The 16,348-nt window shown below is 37.1% G+C and overlaps 2 protein-coding genes across 5 annotated transcripts; one reads left to right on the plus strand and one right to left on the minus strand.

Moving 5' to 3' along the window:
* The first annotated feature begins 4,217 nt into the window (after positions 1-4,217).
* Positions 4,218-9,431, plus strand: LOC125185109 (translation initiation factor eIF-2B subunit beta). 4 transcript variants are annotated; one of them, XR_007170051.1, is made up of 10 exons: positions 4,218-4,422; positions 4,513-4,667; positions 5,659-5,946; positions 6,225-6,354; positions 7,191-7,298; positions 7,420-7,522; positions 7,599-7,724; positions 8,392-8,494; positions 8,812-8,939; positions 9,058-9,431. XR_007170051.1 is itself a non-coding variant. In XM_048081593.1 (10 exons), exons 1-9 carry the CDS (start codon positions 4,370-4,372, stop codon positions 8,900-8,902), a joined length of 1,248 nt encoding a protein of 415 aa, XP_047937550.1. In that variant the 5' UTR covers positions 4,218-4,369; the 3' UTR covers positions 8,903-8,939; positions 9,058-9,431. The 4 variants fall into 4 exon arrangements, 2 of the variants coding, with proteins under 2 accessions (XP_047937550.1, XP_047937551.1); XR_007170052.1 differs by having other exon boundaries at positions 9,248-9,431; XM_048081593.1 differs by having other exon boundaries at positions 8,392-8,585.
* A 1,325-nt stretch (positions 9,432-10,756) lies between these two features.
* On the minus strand, positions 10,757-15,247 carry LOC125185111 (kinesin-like protein KIN-1). The gene is made up of 16 exons (XM_048081595.1): positions 15,116-15,247; positions 14,843-14,963; positions 14,091-14,193; positions 13,928-13,971; positions 13,660-13,689; positions 13,447-13,569; positions 13,325-13,350; positions 13,141-13,222; positions 12,519-12,560; positions 12,412-12,445; positions 12,187-12,262; positions 11,905-12,112; positions 11,734-11,825; positions 11,404-11,518; positions 11,150-11,329; positions 10,757-11,064 (listed from the first exon to the last, which is right to left on the minus strand). Exons 2-16 carry the CDS (start codon positions 14,954-14,956, stop codon positions 10,930-10,932), a joined length of 1,404 nt encoding a protein of 467 aa, XP_047937552.1. The 5' UTR covers positions 14,957-14,963; positions 15,116-15,247; the 3' UTR covers positions 10,757-10,929.
* Between the last annotated feature and the right edge of the window lie 1,101 nt (positions 15,248-16,348).

Raw genomic sequence — 16,348 nt, forward strand, 5'->3', positions numbered from 1 at the left:
GTCTTAAACATTATCTTTTGGATTTTGTGGTCCTGAACATATGGAGGAAATTAATCTAGCCTTAAAGGATTGCGACGCTTCTAAGGCCCCGAGCTATGATGGTTTCAATTTCAAGTTTGTAAAGGAAATATGGCATGATATTAGGCAGGAGGTTTATGATCTCATTTTTGAGTTCTTTGATTTTGGAATCTTTCCAAAGGAGATTAATCAAACATGGGTTGTTTTGATACCAAAACTGGATGGTGTTGTTGAAATTAAGGACTTTCGGCCGATTAGTATGATTGGAAGTATCTACAAGATCATCTACAAAATCTTGGCTAGAAGACTCTCGAAGGTGCTGCCAAGCCTTATTGGGGAATCACAAACAGTTTTCATCAAACACCGACAAATTCTTGATGGGGCCCTTATTGCAAATGAGGTTGTTTGGTGGGTAAAGAAAAGTAAGCAAAAGGTGGCAATCTTGAAAATTGACTTCCAGAAGGCATATGATACAATAAGATGTGATTTCTTGAATGAGATTCTTATTGGCATGGGATTTGGCGACAAGTGGACGAGATGGGTGATGGAATGTGTGACCAATGCTTCTATGTCAATTCTTATTAATGGATCACCCACCTCATCCTTTCAGTTACAGAGAGGACTACGGCAAGGGGATCCTCTTTCGCCATTTCTCTTCATCTTGGTGGAAAAAACTTTCAACCGGCTTGTGAACAAAGGAAGAGAATGTGGGATTCTTGAAGGTATCAGCATAGAGAGGGATAGGATCCCACTCACACACCTCCAGTTTGCAGATGATACAAAAAGTTACTCCAATGCTTCGCATTGATGACTGGGCTAAGGATTAACTATGGAAAATCTGTCCTCATACCTTTGGGATGTGAGAATCAACTTATTGAAGAACTCTTAGCTACAATAAAATGTGGGCTTGCAAAATTACCAGTTACCTATCTTGGTATTTCGTTGGGAGCTAACCCGAGAAAGATCCTCACCTGGAAGCCCATCATCGAGAAGGTGGAAAAGAGGCTTGCAATGTGGAAAGCAAATACTTTGTCCAAAGCAGGAAGATTGGTCCTTATCAAGTCAGTTCTCAATAATCTTCCAATTTATTACCTTAGCCTCTTCAAAATCCCAAAGAACGTGGCCAAATGCATTATTCAAATGCAAAGGAGATTTTTTTGGGGGTAAAGGAAAACATCAAATGGGAGTAACCTGATTGCTTGGGATGTTATTCAGAGGCCTATTAATCAAGGCGGACTCGGTGTTGGAGACTGATAAGACCAATTTCATGCATTGGTTATGGGATAAATTCTGTAATTTCCCGAGTATAACAAGGTTTTGTAAGCCAGGTGTGTAAAGAAAATGATAGATCCATGAAGAAAGGAGAAGCTTGCCTGGAGAAGGAGGCTGGCAGAGAAAGTGAGCAGAAGAGAGTTTACCAGACGGAGGAGCATCCTAGATAAAGGGCAGAATGAGATATACAAGGAAGGATCTAGAAGCTCAACTCCTTATAAATAAGAGCACGCGGCGTACATGAATCATCATCCTTTTAGCTCTTAGCTCAGTTTTCTCACACTCTACACACACACTTGGGGGATCAGTTTGAGGGTTTTTAGGGTTCATGTTGAAGAATCAGTCTGTACGCGAGGCGAAGATACAATTTAGTTTCTGTTTTAAGTCCCATTCCCGAATTTCCCGAGACTTCGCTGTTCGAAGCTCGGCCTTATTTTGTCAAATCTCTGTTGAATCTGCACTTGTTTAGCTATGTAAGTTTTTGCTATGGTTTCGTTTCATGTTATTTCTGCTTTCATGTTTACTTTGGATGCTTTTAGCGGTTGATCTGGGTTGTTGAGTTGAATTGTGTGGAGATCGTGGTTGATCGGTTGAATCTGATTGAATCTGTGTGATCGGAGATGGGAATTGCTGTGGTTTGTTGTGGATGGCTTTGATTCAGAGCGGATGAAGCGTCCAGTGTTTGGATCTGTTCGTTTCTGCATGGTTTTGATGTTTAGTTTCTTTTCTCTCATTTACCTCGTCTAGCGATAGTATATCTGCTTAATTTCAGTAGTTAATCGTATTTAAATGGTTTAATTTAGCTTGCTCTGTTTCGTTTGATAGTTTACTCTGTTTTTCTCTGCATTTTGTGATCAAGGAAGATGAAGCTAGTTGTTAGTTGAACCTTTAGTTAGTTATTTTGCAGCTTTTCATTCGTACCTTGCTAATTTGGGAAATGGTCCCCACGATCTATCTTACCTCTGTCTAGGCATTTTTAGGAAAAGTTGTTCATCAGGTCTAGTAATATGTTATCGCTGGAATGTTATCTTGTTTACATCTTGTTTTTTGTCATGCATGTTTCAGTTATGTTTGCCTAGGTCTAGCCGTTAGAATAGATTATTACATTTCCCCAGTCTAGTAGTTAAGTCTGAACCCCACAAAATGCGTGGCAGCAACCAAAACCAGTGTCCAAATCTCTTGCATGTTTACTTACGCTTCATCTCCGTGGGATTCGATCCCTACTTCCTTATACTAGCTGTTAGTACTGTGGGTTGAGGGTTTTGAAAGGCAGGAACCGATTGTGTGCCCAACGACCGATGGTTTCAAAGGTCCTCTGAGTTCCTAGGCCCCGTGATCTAGCGGATTCTCTGGATTTGAGAAGTCTGATTTATTTACATACACACGAAAAAAAATTTGCGCTCTTCAGAGACATTTTGATCAGAAATGCAGCGCTACTATTTAAATGGTGGTGGAAATTCTCAGATAGTCAAAACCCCACGTGGAAGAAAGTTGTCAGCTCCATCCATAATAACACTAGGCATATTGGAGACATTCAACAGATTGGAGATAGAAGCGTCTCAAGCACTTGGGGCCAAATTATAAACTTCTCGGGCTTTAAGAACGAAGTGCGGGAAGTGGCAAAGAGAGGAATCCAAATCAAAGTGGGCAACGAAAGGAGCACTAGATTTTGGCTTGACAACTGGATTGGGTTTGATACCTTAAAAGATCTCTTCCCCAGGCTCTTCAACATTTCTACTAAGCAACATGACTTTGTTGGTGATATGGGTGGTTGGGAAAATGGTAGATGGAGTTGGAAGTTCACCTGGAGAAGGAAATTGTTTGTCTGGGAGGAGGAATTGGTTGAGCGTTTGTACCTTGCCGTGGATCACAACTCCTTGAGTGAAAGAGAAAGTGATACAAGGATTCGGACCTTCCATAAGTCAAACTTTTTCTCTGTCTCAGATTTTTACTTGCAGGTTTTCCATATCCTGGGAAGAGAAAGCAACCAGTTTCAGCTTGGGAGATTCGCGTGGAGAAATGTAGCTCCACCACGTGCAAAACTTTTAATTTGGTTTATTTTACAGGGCAGACTTAATACCAAGGATAGGCTATTCAAGCTCGGCTTCCCAGATGTTGAAGATAATCTTTGTGCCTTTTGCAAAGAGCATCCGGAAACGGTTTCCCACATCATATTTGGATGCAAATATTCAAGTAGCTTGTGGTATATCTGATGTAGCTGCTGGAACATCTCCTTATGCTTGCCTATGGATCCTATTTTATGCTTTCTCTCTTGGTTGAACACACCCTTTCGCAACTTTGATAAGAAGATTTGGACCTCGCTTTTTTATGTTGTCTCTTGGTCCATTTGGTGGCTGAGGAACAAGGTGATTTTTGAAAAGACGGAGCCAAATTGGGATGTTGAGAAGAAGCTTATCTTATGGAGATTGGGATCATGGACTAAAGCTTGGTGTCCGGGATTTCTATTTCTACCAAGTCAAATGAGCGAGGAGCTGCCCAAAGTTAGACGATGGACCGGAAAAAGTTAGGCAAAAAGGTGATGGCCGTTGCTAAGGTGACCTCTCTTTGTACTCCTCCCTTTGTTTTCTGTGTGAGCTTTTGTTGGATTCTTTTGTCCGTTCTTGTTAGTTTAGGTGTTTTGGCCCTATAGCCTTTTTTAGTTTTTTGTTTTAGACTCGTTTGTCTTTGACTTGCTCACCCATTCTAAGTGCGGTTTGAGCCTTTATTTTATCGAAAAAAAGAGAGGGAGTAATACTAAATAAATTCGATAGAAACTTACTGTAGTCCTCAAGTAAAAATCTCATATTTTTTGCACAAGTGGATGTTATCGGGTTCTAAACTGTGGTTGCTGTACCCGACCCGACCCGGCCCGGCCCGACCTGACCGATAAACCCATTGAAAGTGAAACCTGACAGCGGCACGGCACCACCTTCTTCATCATCCCCTTCACCGTGGAGCCAAGCCCTCATTTCTCTACGTAAAATCGATTGATTCAATTCCTTAAACCCCAATTATCCCCTAATTTAGCAACTAAATACGACTCTCTCTTTTTCTGGGCATTCCCTTACCCGACAGAATCATGCCGGACGTGCATTCCCTCGTGAATGAGTTCGTAATCAAGCTCAACAAACGGTATTCATGATAGATGAATCAAATTCAGTGATTCCCCTAACACGCCTACTTTTTTGTTTGATTTATTGCTCGATTTCTGTGCAATTGCAGCCAAATCGAGGGTTCGAAGATGACGGCGAAGCTTACGGCGGAATTGCTCCGTTCCTTTATATCTCAGCAGAGGCTGCCGCACAGTAACCAAGCTGGGGCTCTCATTGATGCCGTGAAGGCGGTTGGGGAGAAGCTCATCGCTGCTAAACCCGTTGGTATGTTAACTCTCCTTGTTCGATTAATTAAGTCACCTGTTAGTTGTTCTTCCGCTTCCTTAGAATACTGCTTTTTTCCATCAATTGTAAACCTGATCGAAAAGGAATAACTTCGGATTAGAAGAAGTTATGTTTAGATTATTGAAGCAAGTGTTAAATGTTCTGTTGCCTTTCTGAATGATCACAATGACCAGTTTCAGAATGATAGTGAATGGTTGTTGATAAAATGCCAGCAATATCTAGGCTCCTCTAGTGGAATATCTTAGCTTCTCAATTTTGTTAGATTTTAGTACTCGTATTATCAAATTTTAGGTTGCTGCTTGATCAATTCAATCAAACTGTATTGGAAGTGTTCTCCATTATATCTACGGCTGTAAGCTTTGAATATCTTATATTGCCACTCATATAAATAAAATCTGACCAGGATAAACTGGGATATGGAAGTGCAAGGTGATCCCTAGTCGGAATTCTTCAAGCGTTCTGTGTTTCTTTGATCTAGCTACCTGTTCATGGTGGCTGATTATGATATTCTTTTGTTATCTTCCAATCTGATTGTTTGTCAACAATGATACCATAATTGGGGACCTTTGGAATTCAGATGTACTCTTGTCAGATACATGCGAGTTAGTTTAGTTTAGATCTTCAGAGATTGCAGGAGTTGATTAGTAGTATGATGCATTGATCAATATGGCAGTATCATTGCGAGAAAATTTTTGTTATAGGAGCGCCTTTTGCATTGCTATAAATATTTAATGTTGCTTCATTGCTTACTTCTTGCAAATTGCATGGATAACACTGTTTGGCTATTCTAGCAGTTCTTATTGTTGGCTAGATAAAAATCTTTATTTGGCTATTTAAGCTCCTAGCTGCTGGTTCCCTGTGGATAGCATGGGAAGCTCTATTTGGTTATTCCAACATCAAGCAATTCTTATTTCCGTCTGAATACTTCCAGTTTTTGTACCTTGATGGCGATGAGCGATTTTGGTTGCAGAGTTGGCTGCTGGGAATGTTGTCCGCCGTGTTCTACATATAATACGCGAAGAAGATATTTCTCTTACTAATGCTGCTGTTGGTGGATTGAATTTGGCATCTGAAAGCGATGATGATGACGGCAATGATGAATATGATCGTCCTGTTCTTTCAGCTTCTGCTGTAGCTGCCGCTGCAAGAAATTCCTTAAGGCCACCTTCGTTGCAGACTTTACTTGAGGACATACCTCATTCAGCAGCTGTTCCTCATCCCTCTTCTTCTGGGGGTGATTCTGAAGGAAAAAGCAAATGTATATTCTTTCACTCTGATTGCACAAGAATCTTTTTGATTTTCAAGAAACATGATCTCTTTTTAAAAAATATATAAATCTGTGATTAGATTTATGTCATAAATTTCAAATAAATGAATGTCTTCTTTTAAGGGTATTGTCTTCTAAGTTTGAATGGGACGGAGTGGGGTATATGGTAAAGAAGGCAGTTTCATTTATGTCATAAATTTCAAATAAATGAATATCTTCTTTTAAGGGTATTGTCTTCTAAGTTCTTATTTATTGTTTCTTCCTTCCAGCTGCTGATAAGAACTCAATGACACGGAAACTGAAACACAATGTCATTGAGGTGGTTAACGAACTTATTCAAGAAATTTCCACTTGCCATGAACAGATTGCTGAACAAGCAGTGGAACATATACATCATAAGTATGCATTCATATCCCTATACGACCACTACCTTCATATATTTACACATTACTTTATTCAGTGATCTTAGTTGGGGACCTGGAGTAGTAATTTTGCAACACCTGGCTTTTAATGCTTCAGCTAGTTTGGCTTAGTTGGCTTATTTAATAGTAGGGCAAAGATCAATTAGACTTACTTAATACTAGGGCAAAGATCAATTACTTGAGGCTTCAAATAGAGATAGATTGTTTGTCCCTTTTGTTTCTTTTGTAATCAACTGATCATGGTTATGAACTTAAACTAAATCCAAGTCTAGAGAAGTCATTAGATTAGGGTTTCTTTGGCCCTGCTTATTGCAGTTATGTAAACATATGCAGTATCAAGAGATAGTTAATACTAAGCATAATTCATTGTATAAACTATGAAGTTATGATTTCAAAGTGAAAACTGAAAATGTTGATCGTTATGAGTCAAAGTAAGCTAATATTGACAGTGGTGGCCCCAAAACTTCCACCTTATAATTCTGATAGTAATAATTAATCTCCATACTAAGAAACTAATGTTTCAACCTTTTATCATTTCTTACAAAAGACACGTATAATTTGTTTCATTTTTCACACATCTTCGTATTTTTTGCTCCATGGTTTTTTCCTTGTAAAACCCTATACTAAACTTGGATCACATGTTGTGCTGAATGTCTAGTCAATTCTAGTCTGTTTACCTTATAATGATCATATTAAGAAAGCTACTTGGCACACTTTCTGTTTTCTCCCACATCGTTTTGTTGTTGGCTTGGTGCATTTAATAACTTGAACTACAGTTAGCTCAAGTACTTGTTTTCTCCTTTCATTTTCCAGTGAGGTCATCTTGACGCTGGGCAGTTCACACACAGTAAAAGAGTTTCTACTTGCTGCAAAAGAAAAAAAGAGGTCTTTCCGTGTATTTGTCGCCGAAGGTGCTCCAAGGTAGAATGCTTGAATAATTGACTTCCCTTTGCAATAGTTTTTCACCTTAGGCAATTAAATGACTAGTATCATTGTTTTTATTTTAATTATTTATGTTTATTTATGTTTGTTATCTTATCAGATATCAGGGGCATGCTTTTGCAAAAGAACTGGCTGCCAGTGGCCTACAAACTACGGTTATTACCGATTCTGCGGTTTTTGCCATGATATCCCGTGTCAATATGGTACATATGATGATTGCATTAAACTCTATATGCTATTATTATTCTGCATTTGATTGGAAAAATCTTTCACTTAAAGGTTATAGTGGGAGCACATGCTGTCATGGCTAATGGTGGTGTTATTGCTCCTGTGGGGTTAAATATGGTTGCCCTAGCAGCTAAAAGACATGCTGTTCCTTTTGCAGTACTTGCTGGAGTTTATAAGGTATTGTGCTGTAGGTCTCTAATCTATCTCTATGATTTATTCTTTCCCCTCTGTGGATTTTCAGTAACTGTATCTATTTTTACCATGAATTGAATACAAGATTTGTGATTGGTATTTGAGCATAAGGTAAGGTCTGATGTCAGATGACATGACTATTGGAAACCGATAGGAAATAAATATGGCCTTGAAACTGGGTAAGGCTTTTACATAATGATCTTAGGAATTGCTTACCAGTCTTTTTTGCTGTAGCCAGCTCTCGAATTACTACTTTGCAAGAGGTTAGAGCAGGATAGAGACATCAATCTAAGTTCAAATCTTGTTTATCAACAAGGAAAACTTTTTGGTAGATTTAGATACGAATTTGGGTGAGACCTAAATTGTGACACTGGGAAGAAATTTCCATGTTCCTTGTACTCCATTGAAGCGTAAATCATCATGGGTACTGTGTACTATGTAGTAGGTACCTTTTTATTTTTGTTTAGCTCCACGATTCCCGAATCTACATATGATAATTGGATGTCACTAATATAATCAAAATCTGGTTGATGCTTGACATTTCTGCTTTATTATACTAGATTAATGTTGCTTTGCTATTATTTCCTAGCTTTATATATGGTGAAACAGTTTAAATTGCCTCTGCTTCCTTGCTAATTGTTTAATAATACAGCTGTGCCCTCTGTACCCTCACAACCCAGAGGTCCTGTTGAATGAACTGAAGTCTCCATCTGAGTTGCTGGACTTTGGAGAATTCTCAGATTGCTTGGATTTTGGTAGTGGCAGTGGTTCACCTCTTATTCATGTTGTGAATCCTGCATTTGATTATGTGCCACCGGATCTTGTTAGCCTGTTTATTACCGACACGTAAGTGCATCTTGGATAAAGTTCAATAACATGGTTACAGATCTGCAAACTTTAACTTATCCAATTTGAAAAATAAATAAATGAATTCTAATGCTTCAATGCAAACTGGTTTTATGATAGCATTCATGTATATCATGTGACAAAGGTTTTATGTTTATGCCTCATCTTGTTACATTATAAAATCTCTGTGCTAGACATCCCCACTGACAAATTCTTTTTTATACAGTGGTGGTCACAATCCTTCATATATATATCGGCTCATTGCTGATTTTTACTCGCCCGACGATTTGGTAGTGCGACGGATATCAGCTTCTTGAAGATCACTTTTTGCTAACCATGCTCTGAAACATGTTGGTAAGTCATAATAGATCGTCCGCCATCTTATCTTAGTAAAACAGATATAATCCTATTTTCATAAAATTGAGTTCAGTTCATTCTTCATATACTTTACCGATCCTATTCTATTTGCCAGTGAAATCTAAAATTTAGCAGATCCGGGTAAGTAAGAAATTCAAGCCAAGATGGGAGAAGGTTGATCTTGCAGTAGATTCGATTCAATAGAGCAGGAGTAAATACCCCTGAGAATTGAAGTCGTCGAAATTTTGATGGTCATGTTTGCTGTGACGAAGACAGTGTGACATGTCGAAGTATTGCATATGTAGGTCATTCCTGGATGGTGCGAGGAGCAAAACATGCCCTTTCAACTTGTAAACAACTCTGTAACTGAGTGAGTTTAATTACGTATGAACATCATATCGAGCCTTAGCCGTTTTCTTCTTCAGTGAAAATTTTGGGATATGATTTGGCCTCCTTTTTGACAAGAGTTGAAGCTGATTTCTTTAATAATTACTCATGTGTATGTGCATTCATAAGTATATCTGCACTCCCAAATTTTGATGATGTGTAGAATATTGGATTAAAAGAAACAAAAATACCCGACAACTATAGTTTACAAATGATTATAATTTTGATTTTTTTTTCTTTTTGATTTATAAGTATATCTGCACTCCCAAATTTTGATGATGTGTAGAATATTAATTGAATTATCCATTATTTTCACGTGTTTATCTAATGAAATTAACTCCGTCTACCAAAAATAGTTCCATGGACGACATGTGTTTTAACGTTAAAGTGAGATGAGAGAAAATAGTTTCATGGATGACATGTGTTTTAACGTTAAAGTGAGATGAGAGAAAGAGAAAAACTGAGTAAGAGAAAATGTGCATATAATAGAAAAATAAATTGAGAAATTTTCTGTTTTTTGGCATGGGATTAATCTCGGTGAATGAGCTAAAATGGAAATGTGAGACTATTTTTATGGAGGGAGAAAGTATTAATTTTCGATCTATTCATAAATCATAATTGTAAAAATATTGTTAAATGTATTTGTGCATGCACAAAGTTGTGGGTAGTGGACATAGAGAAATGATATGCTACCTATCTTATGTGAGCATCACTCTCGTTTGACACACATTTAACGTTGTTCGTTTTGATTTAAATATTTAATTTGATTCGAGTACATTAAAAAATGTTACTGAAGTTTTTAATTTCACAAAATTAATAAAAATCAAGGCTCGATTTTTGATTGTTTACTAATTTATTTGAAATTATAGAGAAAATGAACAAATTGAGCTTTGATTTTTATGACTTTTGTGAAATTAAAAGGTTTAATAACATTTTTTAATATATTAGAATCAAACTAAATATATAAATCAAAACGATTAACGTTAAACGTGCGTCAAACGAGAGTTGTGCTCACATAAGGAGCAAACATAAGGTATGTAACATATCATACATCAGTGGATATATGCACACGTATAATGTACTAAATGCTTAAGTTTTAAGATGCGGATGCACTTACTATAACAATTGTATCAAGCATATAGAGATATTGCAAAGCTTAGTTGAGAAGTATAGATTTTTTTAAATCAATACAGGGTCTGGCTAGTTTAGGGGTTTCATAAAGAAACATGACGTTGATTAAAAGCATGCACAACGATTTTTGCCCGCCCAAGAAGAATAAGAACTATGCCTTCCGTCATACTTCAGAATTTAAAATGAAATTAATAATAATAAAAAACTATTTATGATTGATGAATTGAAATATTTTTAAACTCGAAACTATAACTGGAGGCATTCATGAAAGGAAAACGAATTACTAACTTATTTGGTTGAGAAAAACACAAGCATGCATACATTTCTCACTAACAAAGATCATCAATCGAGCTATAGAAAGATTACCCAAGTCGTATAATACTATAATCTATAGACTTAGGGCAGATTCATCCGTTAGTTTGGAAAAAAATAATTCCAGATATTCACATACATCAATCATAGGCATTCTTTAAAGAATTTTGCAGTTGTCAAGGTTGGCAAAGTTAGGTTTCAAACTCGATCCACGTCTACCATGTTGAATAATGTCGGATTCAGCAGCATGTAGCTTTCTTGAGGCCTTAAGAGTCTCATTCTCCTTCTTAACCTGTCAACAAGAACATCATATCTCACAATATTTAACAAACTTAGTAATACATGTCTCGACTAGATTGAGCAAAAACGACGCTCACCTCATCAACCGTAGCAACAAGCTCTTCGACTGCTTTTTGCAGTGATGAAATTGTTATTGATGTAACATCTTCATAAGCTGACTCCACTTCTTCCACCGAGTTGGGATCAAAGAAAATTCCTTCGAGAACAAATAGCTGCTCGAGTAGTTGGACATCTTCTGGTTCCATTCTCTCAGCCAACTAGATCAATGAAGAAACAGAACTACTTAGATACAGTAATATATGCGACACCAGATATAGAGCACATAGCCAACCTTTGCTAATATTCGCTCTGAAGACTCGTTTTTGGTCGAGGACACCTCTGGAGAACTGATGGTATCTTCATCTTCTTTTACATTAAAGTGTGCCGATTGCTTTATGTGCTGTGCCCTGCTCAAGGAAGATAGAATAAGGCTATACGCATTACTATGTACTACAAAATGTGGAGCACACATACAAGTTATAGCCCAAAAATCATATTAACGACTTACGGATACCAACTATATTACGATCATGTTTCCTGAAGCAACAAATGCAATATCTATTTCTTTAGAACTGAGAGGATATTATTAGATAATAAAAAACATCAAGGAATATTTGCATACCTTGCACCAAAACGGAGAGTGGAGAGGGTTTCTGATGCATTTGAGGGACTAGGCGAGCAGCAACAAAGTAACGCAGTCTGAGAGTTTCCTCTCTGTAAGCTACTAGGTGAGTTTCTCTGTACAATAACTTGCTGCACTAACAATAAGACAAGGCTAACATGAAGAACTAACAAGAGCATCCTGCAGGATCCGTGTTAGCTTTGAATCACGATAAGGTATGTGGCTCCCTTTCCCTGGTAAGCTTAATGCATTTATCACATTACCAAGTGCTGACAATGATCTATTGATAGTTTTTGCTTCTTCAAGGACTCTTCCTTCAGCTCCAGTCTTCTCTGCTTTCTCTGATCCCGCCAAGTCCACAAGGATCAACTTTCCACACCTATGAGTTTATATGAGTATACATCAATAATCATGTCAATTATCTGGAAATTTAAATTTTGGTAGTATATTTACCTTCTTTCCTTCCTAATCTCCTGACAAATTACAAAAATATATATGCAATGACTTCTACTGCTGGCTATATTCATTTCTAGATATGTTAAGAGTTAACAAATTTCAGACTTGCATAACAGATGGCAATTATATCCTGAATTGAAGTGAAAACCCTCTCCTTTGAAAAAATGTAAGAATTAAACTTATGCACACAAGGACCAGAATTAAGTGCAAAAACAAGGATACGAGTTTCTCCCACAGCTCTATTTGCTATGCCAGTCTGCATAATGTATCTTGTCAGATTTGTTTTATACTGACCATGATCATAGGGAGTTGTGAAAATTTTAACTTACTGAAAGAGTTCGCAAGGCTTCTGCAGAATCTGAGATGGATACCTGCAAAGATCAAATGAAGGTTTGGAAAATGAAAACAGGAACAAAAATAGCAGCACAACAAAATAAAATTATTTTAGTTTCATTGAAAGTACAATGTATTCCCTCCGTCCCAGCCTAAGCGAGACGTTTCATTTTTTGACTCGTCCTGCTTCCAGGCAGTTATATTTGGGATTGTTACAAGTGCTTAATGCTTTTTCGTAGATCCATATACTCCATATTGGTATTTTTCCTAAACAATTAGTATATACCTTCTTATGGCCCATTCTGATCTGCTACTTTCCAACAAGGTGAGTGTCAATATTTATATCTATATATACCTAAACAGTTAGAGAAATTCAACAGAGAGCTATCCATCTCAATTAGTTGTCACAGTTAGCTAAAAATGTGCTTGCAGGCAATACAGCTGTTATGTAAGATTTGAAGGTCAAACCACAAATGCTTCTTTTTCCCTTTATCTCCTTCAAAAGATACCCCATCATAGGATGGGCATAGCACCAAGAATGCAACGTGAAAAAAAAGTTATTATGCTAAACCAGTTGGGAGTAGGAAGAGGGAAGAGGGAAGAGGGAAGGAATACTACCTCTGTAACCCCATTCACAAATATACCCTGCATTTTGTTTTCCTTGATCTGTAAATTTTCCTTTGATCGATCAAAAAGGTCCCTGAGTAATCAGAAGTACAGAATGAATGTGATTTTCATAATATATCCATTTTCAGGATGGCAGGGTTATGTGGTCGCTCATTCTTTGTGAAGTAATGCAAACCTTACTCTCTCCATGTATATTTCCACCTGTAGGTGTAATAGAAAAAAGAGAAGTAATTCATTAATAACATGACCGAGAGCATGTAGTAGTACTAAGAGAAATTGTTTAATCAGGATTCATACCATTGACAGTTTGACTGTGTACTTGATTATATCATCCGAAGACTTGATGGCATTGAAAATCCCATCCACCACTCTTGGTAGTAAACCTTTTTGTTTTTCATCACACTGAATGATGTTTGGTCCCTGAGGGGTTAAAAAGGAACAAAAGAGGTCAGAATAGTAAGCACTCTATCAAGCATTATTGGACTTTCTGTGCATTATCAAACATATTACCTCCATACTGTAAGTCTTTCCTGCCCCTGTCTGATAAGATACAAACAAAGATATAGTTTAGGAGCTATAGGGAGTTGTCGATTTTGAAATTTTAAAGTGTGTCATTCTGCTTTCCACCATGTCTTCTCTGCATTTAAGTACTTAACTAGAGATTAAGGAAACTAGAAGCGCGGGTCAGCCAAAAGCACAAAAAATTTCCATTATACCTTGACTAATACAAACAGAGAATTTCTTGGTAAATTTTCCAATATCAAAGCAGAAAATAAACCTGGCCATATGTGATAATAGCCCCATTCGCTCCACTAGCAGCAGCTGTTCATAAGAGTTAGTGATTCTTTTTTTAAAATCAGTTGTAGGCCATGCTCTAGACCAAGAATATAATACAATATATGAAGAAGACGATTTACTAATAATATTCAATCATAGATAACCTTTAACTATAGGCAATGCAAGGAATTCATATATGTCAGCTTGCTCTGATCCTGGAAAGAACACCTTGTCGAAGCGGAACTCAGTCTCCTCGTCCTTTTCATCCTACAGTGGATCAATTCAAACATATTAAATACCCCTACTCTCTGACACTTCTTTTTATTACTGAAAGCCAATTATGATTCCAATCCCCACATGTGAAAGCTTATTCTTACCAATTATGGACAAGTTTTTTACAGAATGCTGCATATATATTCAGCCATGAAACTGAAGCATATATAGCATGTCAATATCTGAAGCATAACAGCATAACCGCTGAACTACAAAACTTTCAAAACATTGTGGATGCATAAACACAAATGTATCACTACATAAATCTAATAAAAGCAGGCTTACATGATTATGATCCATTTTAGTCTTCATTCCAAATTTTATGAGACGCGTGAGCAGATGCTAACATGAACAATAAATGCAGTTATCATTCCAACAGCATCTGGTAACAGAAATAAATTTAGGTGCCTAGCTCACGCGATTTATTAAAACTGGCAAACAGTCTCTATACGTCTTTTAAGTCTCTATATCTCGTGTCTGTGTTATCTCATAACGCATTCTTCCGTGACATATAGATTACAAAGCTATAGAAGCATGCTAAAAAAGCTACAGAAGCAACTAAGAGAGGAAGCAACTAAACCCGCACTCTCACAATTAGAGAAAAATAATACAGAGCAGAGGTAAATCATAACAACCGATGTACCTTGAATACAAACGATTCAGGATCAATGCCGCGAATGCTGATGGAATCACCATGATAGGTCTTCTCCTTCGAATTCAGAGGTCTGAAGAGAGCGCAGACTCTTATACCAGACATTTACCTCCTTCATTTTCGAGATAACACATTTAGACATAGATTATCATCGATCGACGGCGATAAACTTGTGATCAACATGTTACTCAGAAATAAAACATTGACGCTTCAGTTGCTGGAAACAACCATACCTCAGTTCACTGAAAATCAAATCAGACGTACCGTTTTGTTGTGTGTGAGAGAGAGAGTTGAGGATCTGCTGGAGGAATTTGGTGAAGTTTCCCGCCAAAAGCTGGAGAAATCGTCTTCTCGAGCAATTCTGAGGAATGACGATTTCGAAGGCTTCGAAGTTCGATATATCAGCATAGTAGTTACTAGTCAGCATCCCAATTCGGCGCGGCAGATTTATCATTTTTTTAAAGACCATTCTGACAATTTTTTATTTTGGTCCAAAATATTATCTTTTGAATTATTTGGTTCTTAACAGATAAAAATCAGGCACATTTGATCTGAAATTGATGGAGCTGTTAAAAATTAATGGTCAATGAATTTTAAATCAATTTCAACCAGATTAAAAGTTTTAATTATGTTTAATTAATGTCTAATAACTAATTAACCAAAATCTGAAAAATTACAAAAGTTTAAGTAAATAATAATAATAACTATTGCAAAATTAAATTAAACATAGAATGATATAACAAAAGAAAATGAAATAGCGAAATGCCGAAATCTCCCAATCTCTCTCAATCGCGAAATCGCGTTCATCTCCCAATCTCTCTCACTTTGCACACCGGCGAAATCTCCCAAACAAACACCACAACAAAGAAACAAAATTCATACATCACAACACTACGTAATTTCTCAATTGCCCTATTATTCTCCTCGATTGATGACAAAATCAAACTAAAACTCTCACATTCGGTCTCCGACAGCGGCATTGAAGAAGTCACGGCGTCGTTTTCATCGATTAGCTCACACCACTTGAAAAATTGGCAATCTTTTCTCTCACAAACAAAGTATAGCTTCCCCCTTGTTGGTTTTCCATATGTGTTGACAATTCGGAGTGAAGCCCGATTCTTACAATGGCAAAATTCGTACCGGAATCGAAGGTCACGTCCACCGCCACTCCCCTGGTCTCTCTGATGTAGTTCGAACGGTCCATGGTTGACGAGTTTGGGTTACTTGATGTTCTTCCAAGAACTAGGGTTTTGTCTCCAAAAGAATTGATGAAGAAGATGAAAAAAAAATAATAAGAATGTAAACTTATTCTAGGGTTTTTAGATGATACAAGCAATTCCTTTTAATAAAAATAATTTCAAAAAAAATTAGAATATATTTGAAAAAGAAAAAAAATTTCTAATTTTTAAAACTCTTAATTCTGTCAAAATTAATTTAAAATTCGCTTACCGTTAATTTTTAACAGCTCCATCCATTTCAGACCAAATGTGACCGATT

This window comes from Salvia hispanica, chromosome 4, assembly GCF_023119035.1.
Source record: "Salvia hispanica cultivar TCC Black 2014 chromosome 4, UniMelb_Shisp_WGS_1.0, whole genome shotgun sequence".
NCBI lineage: Eukaryota > Viridiplantae > Streptophyta > Magnoliopsida > Lamiales > Lamiaceae > Salvia > Salvia hispanica.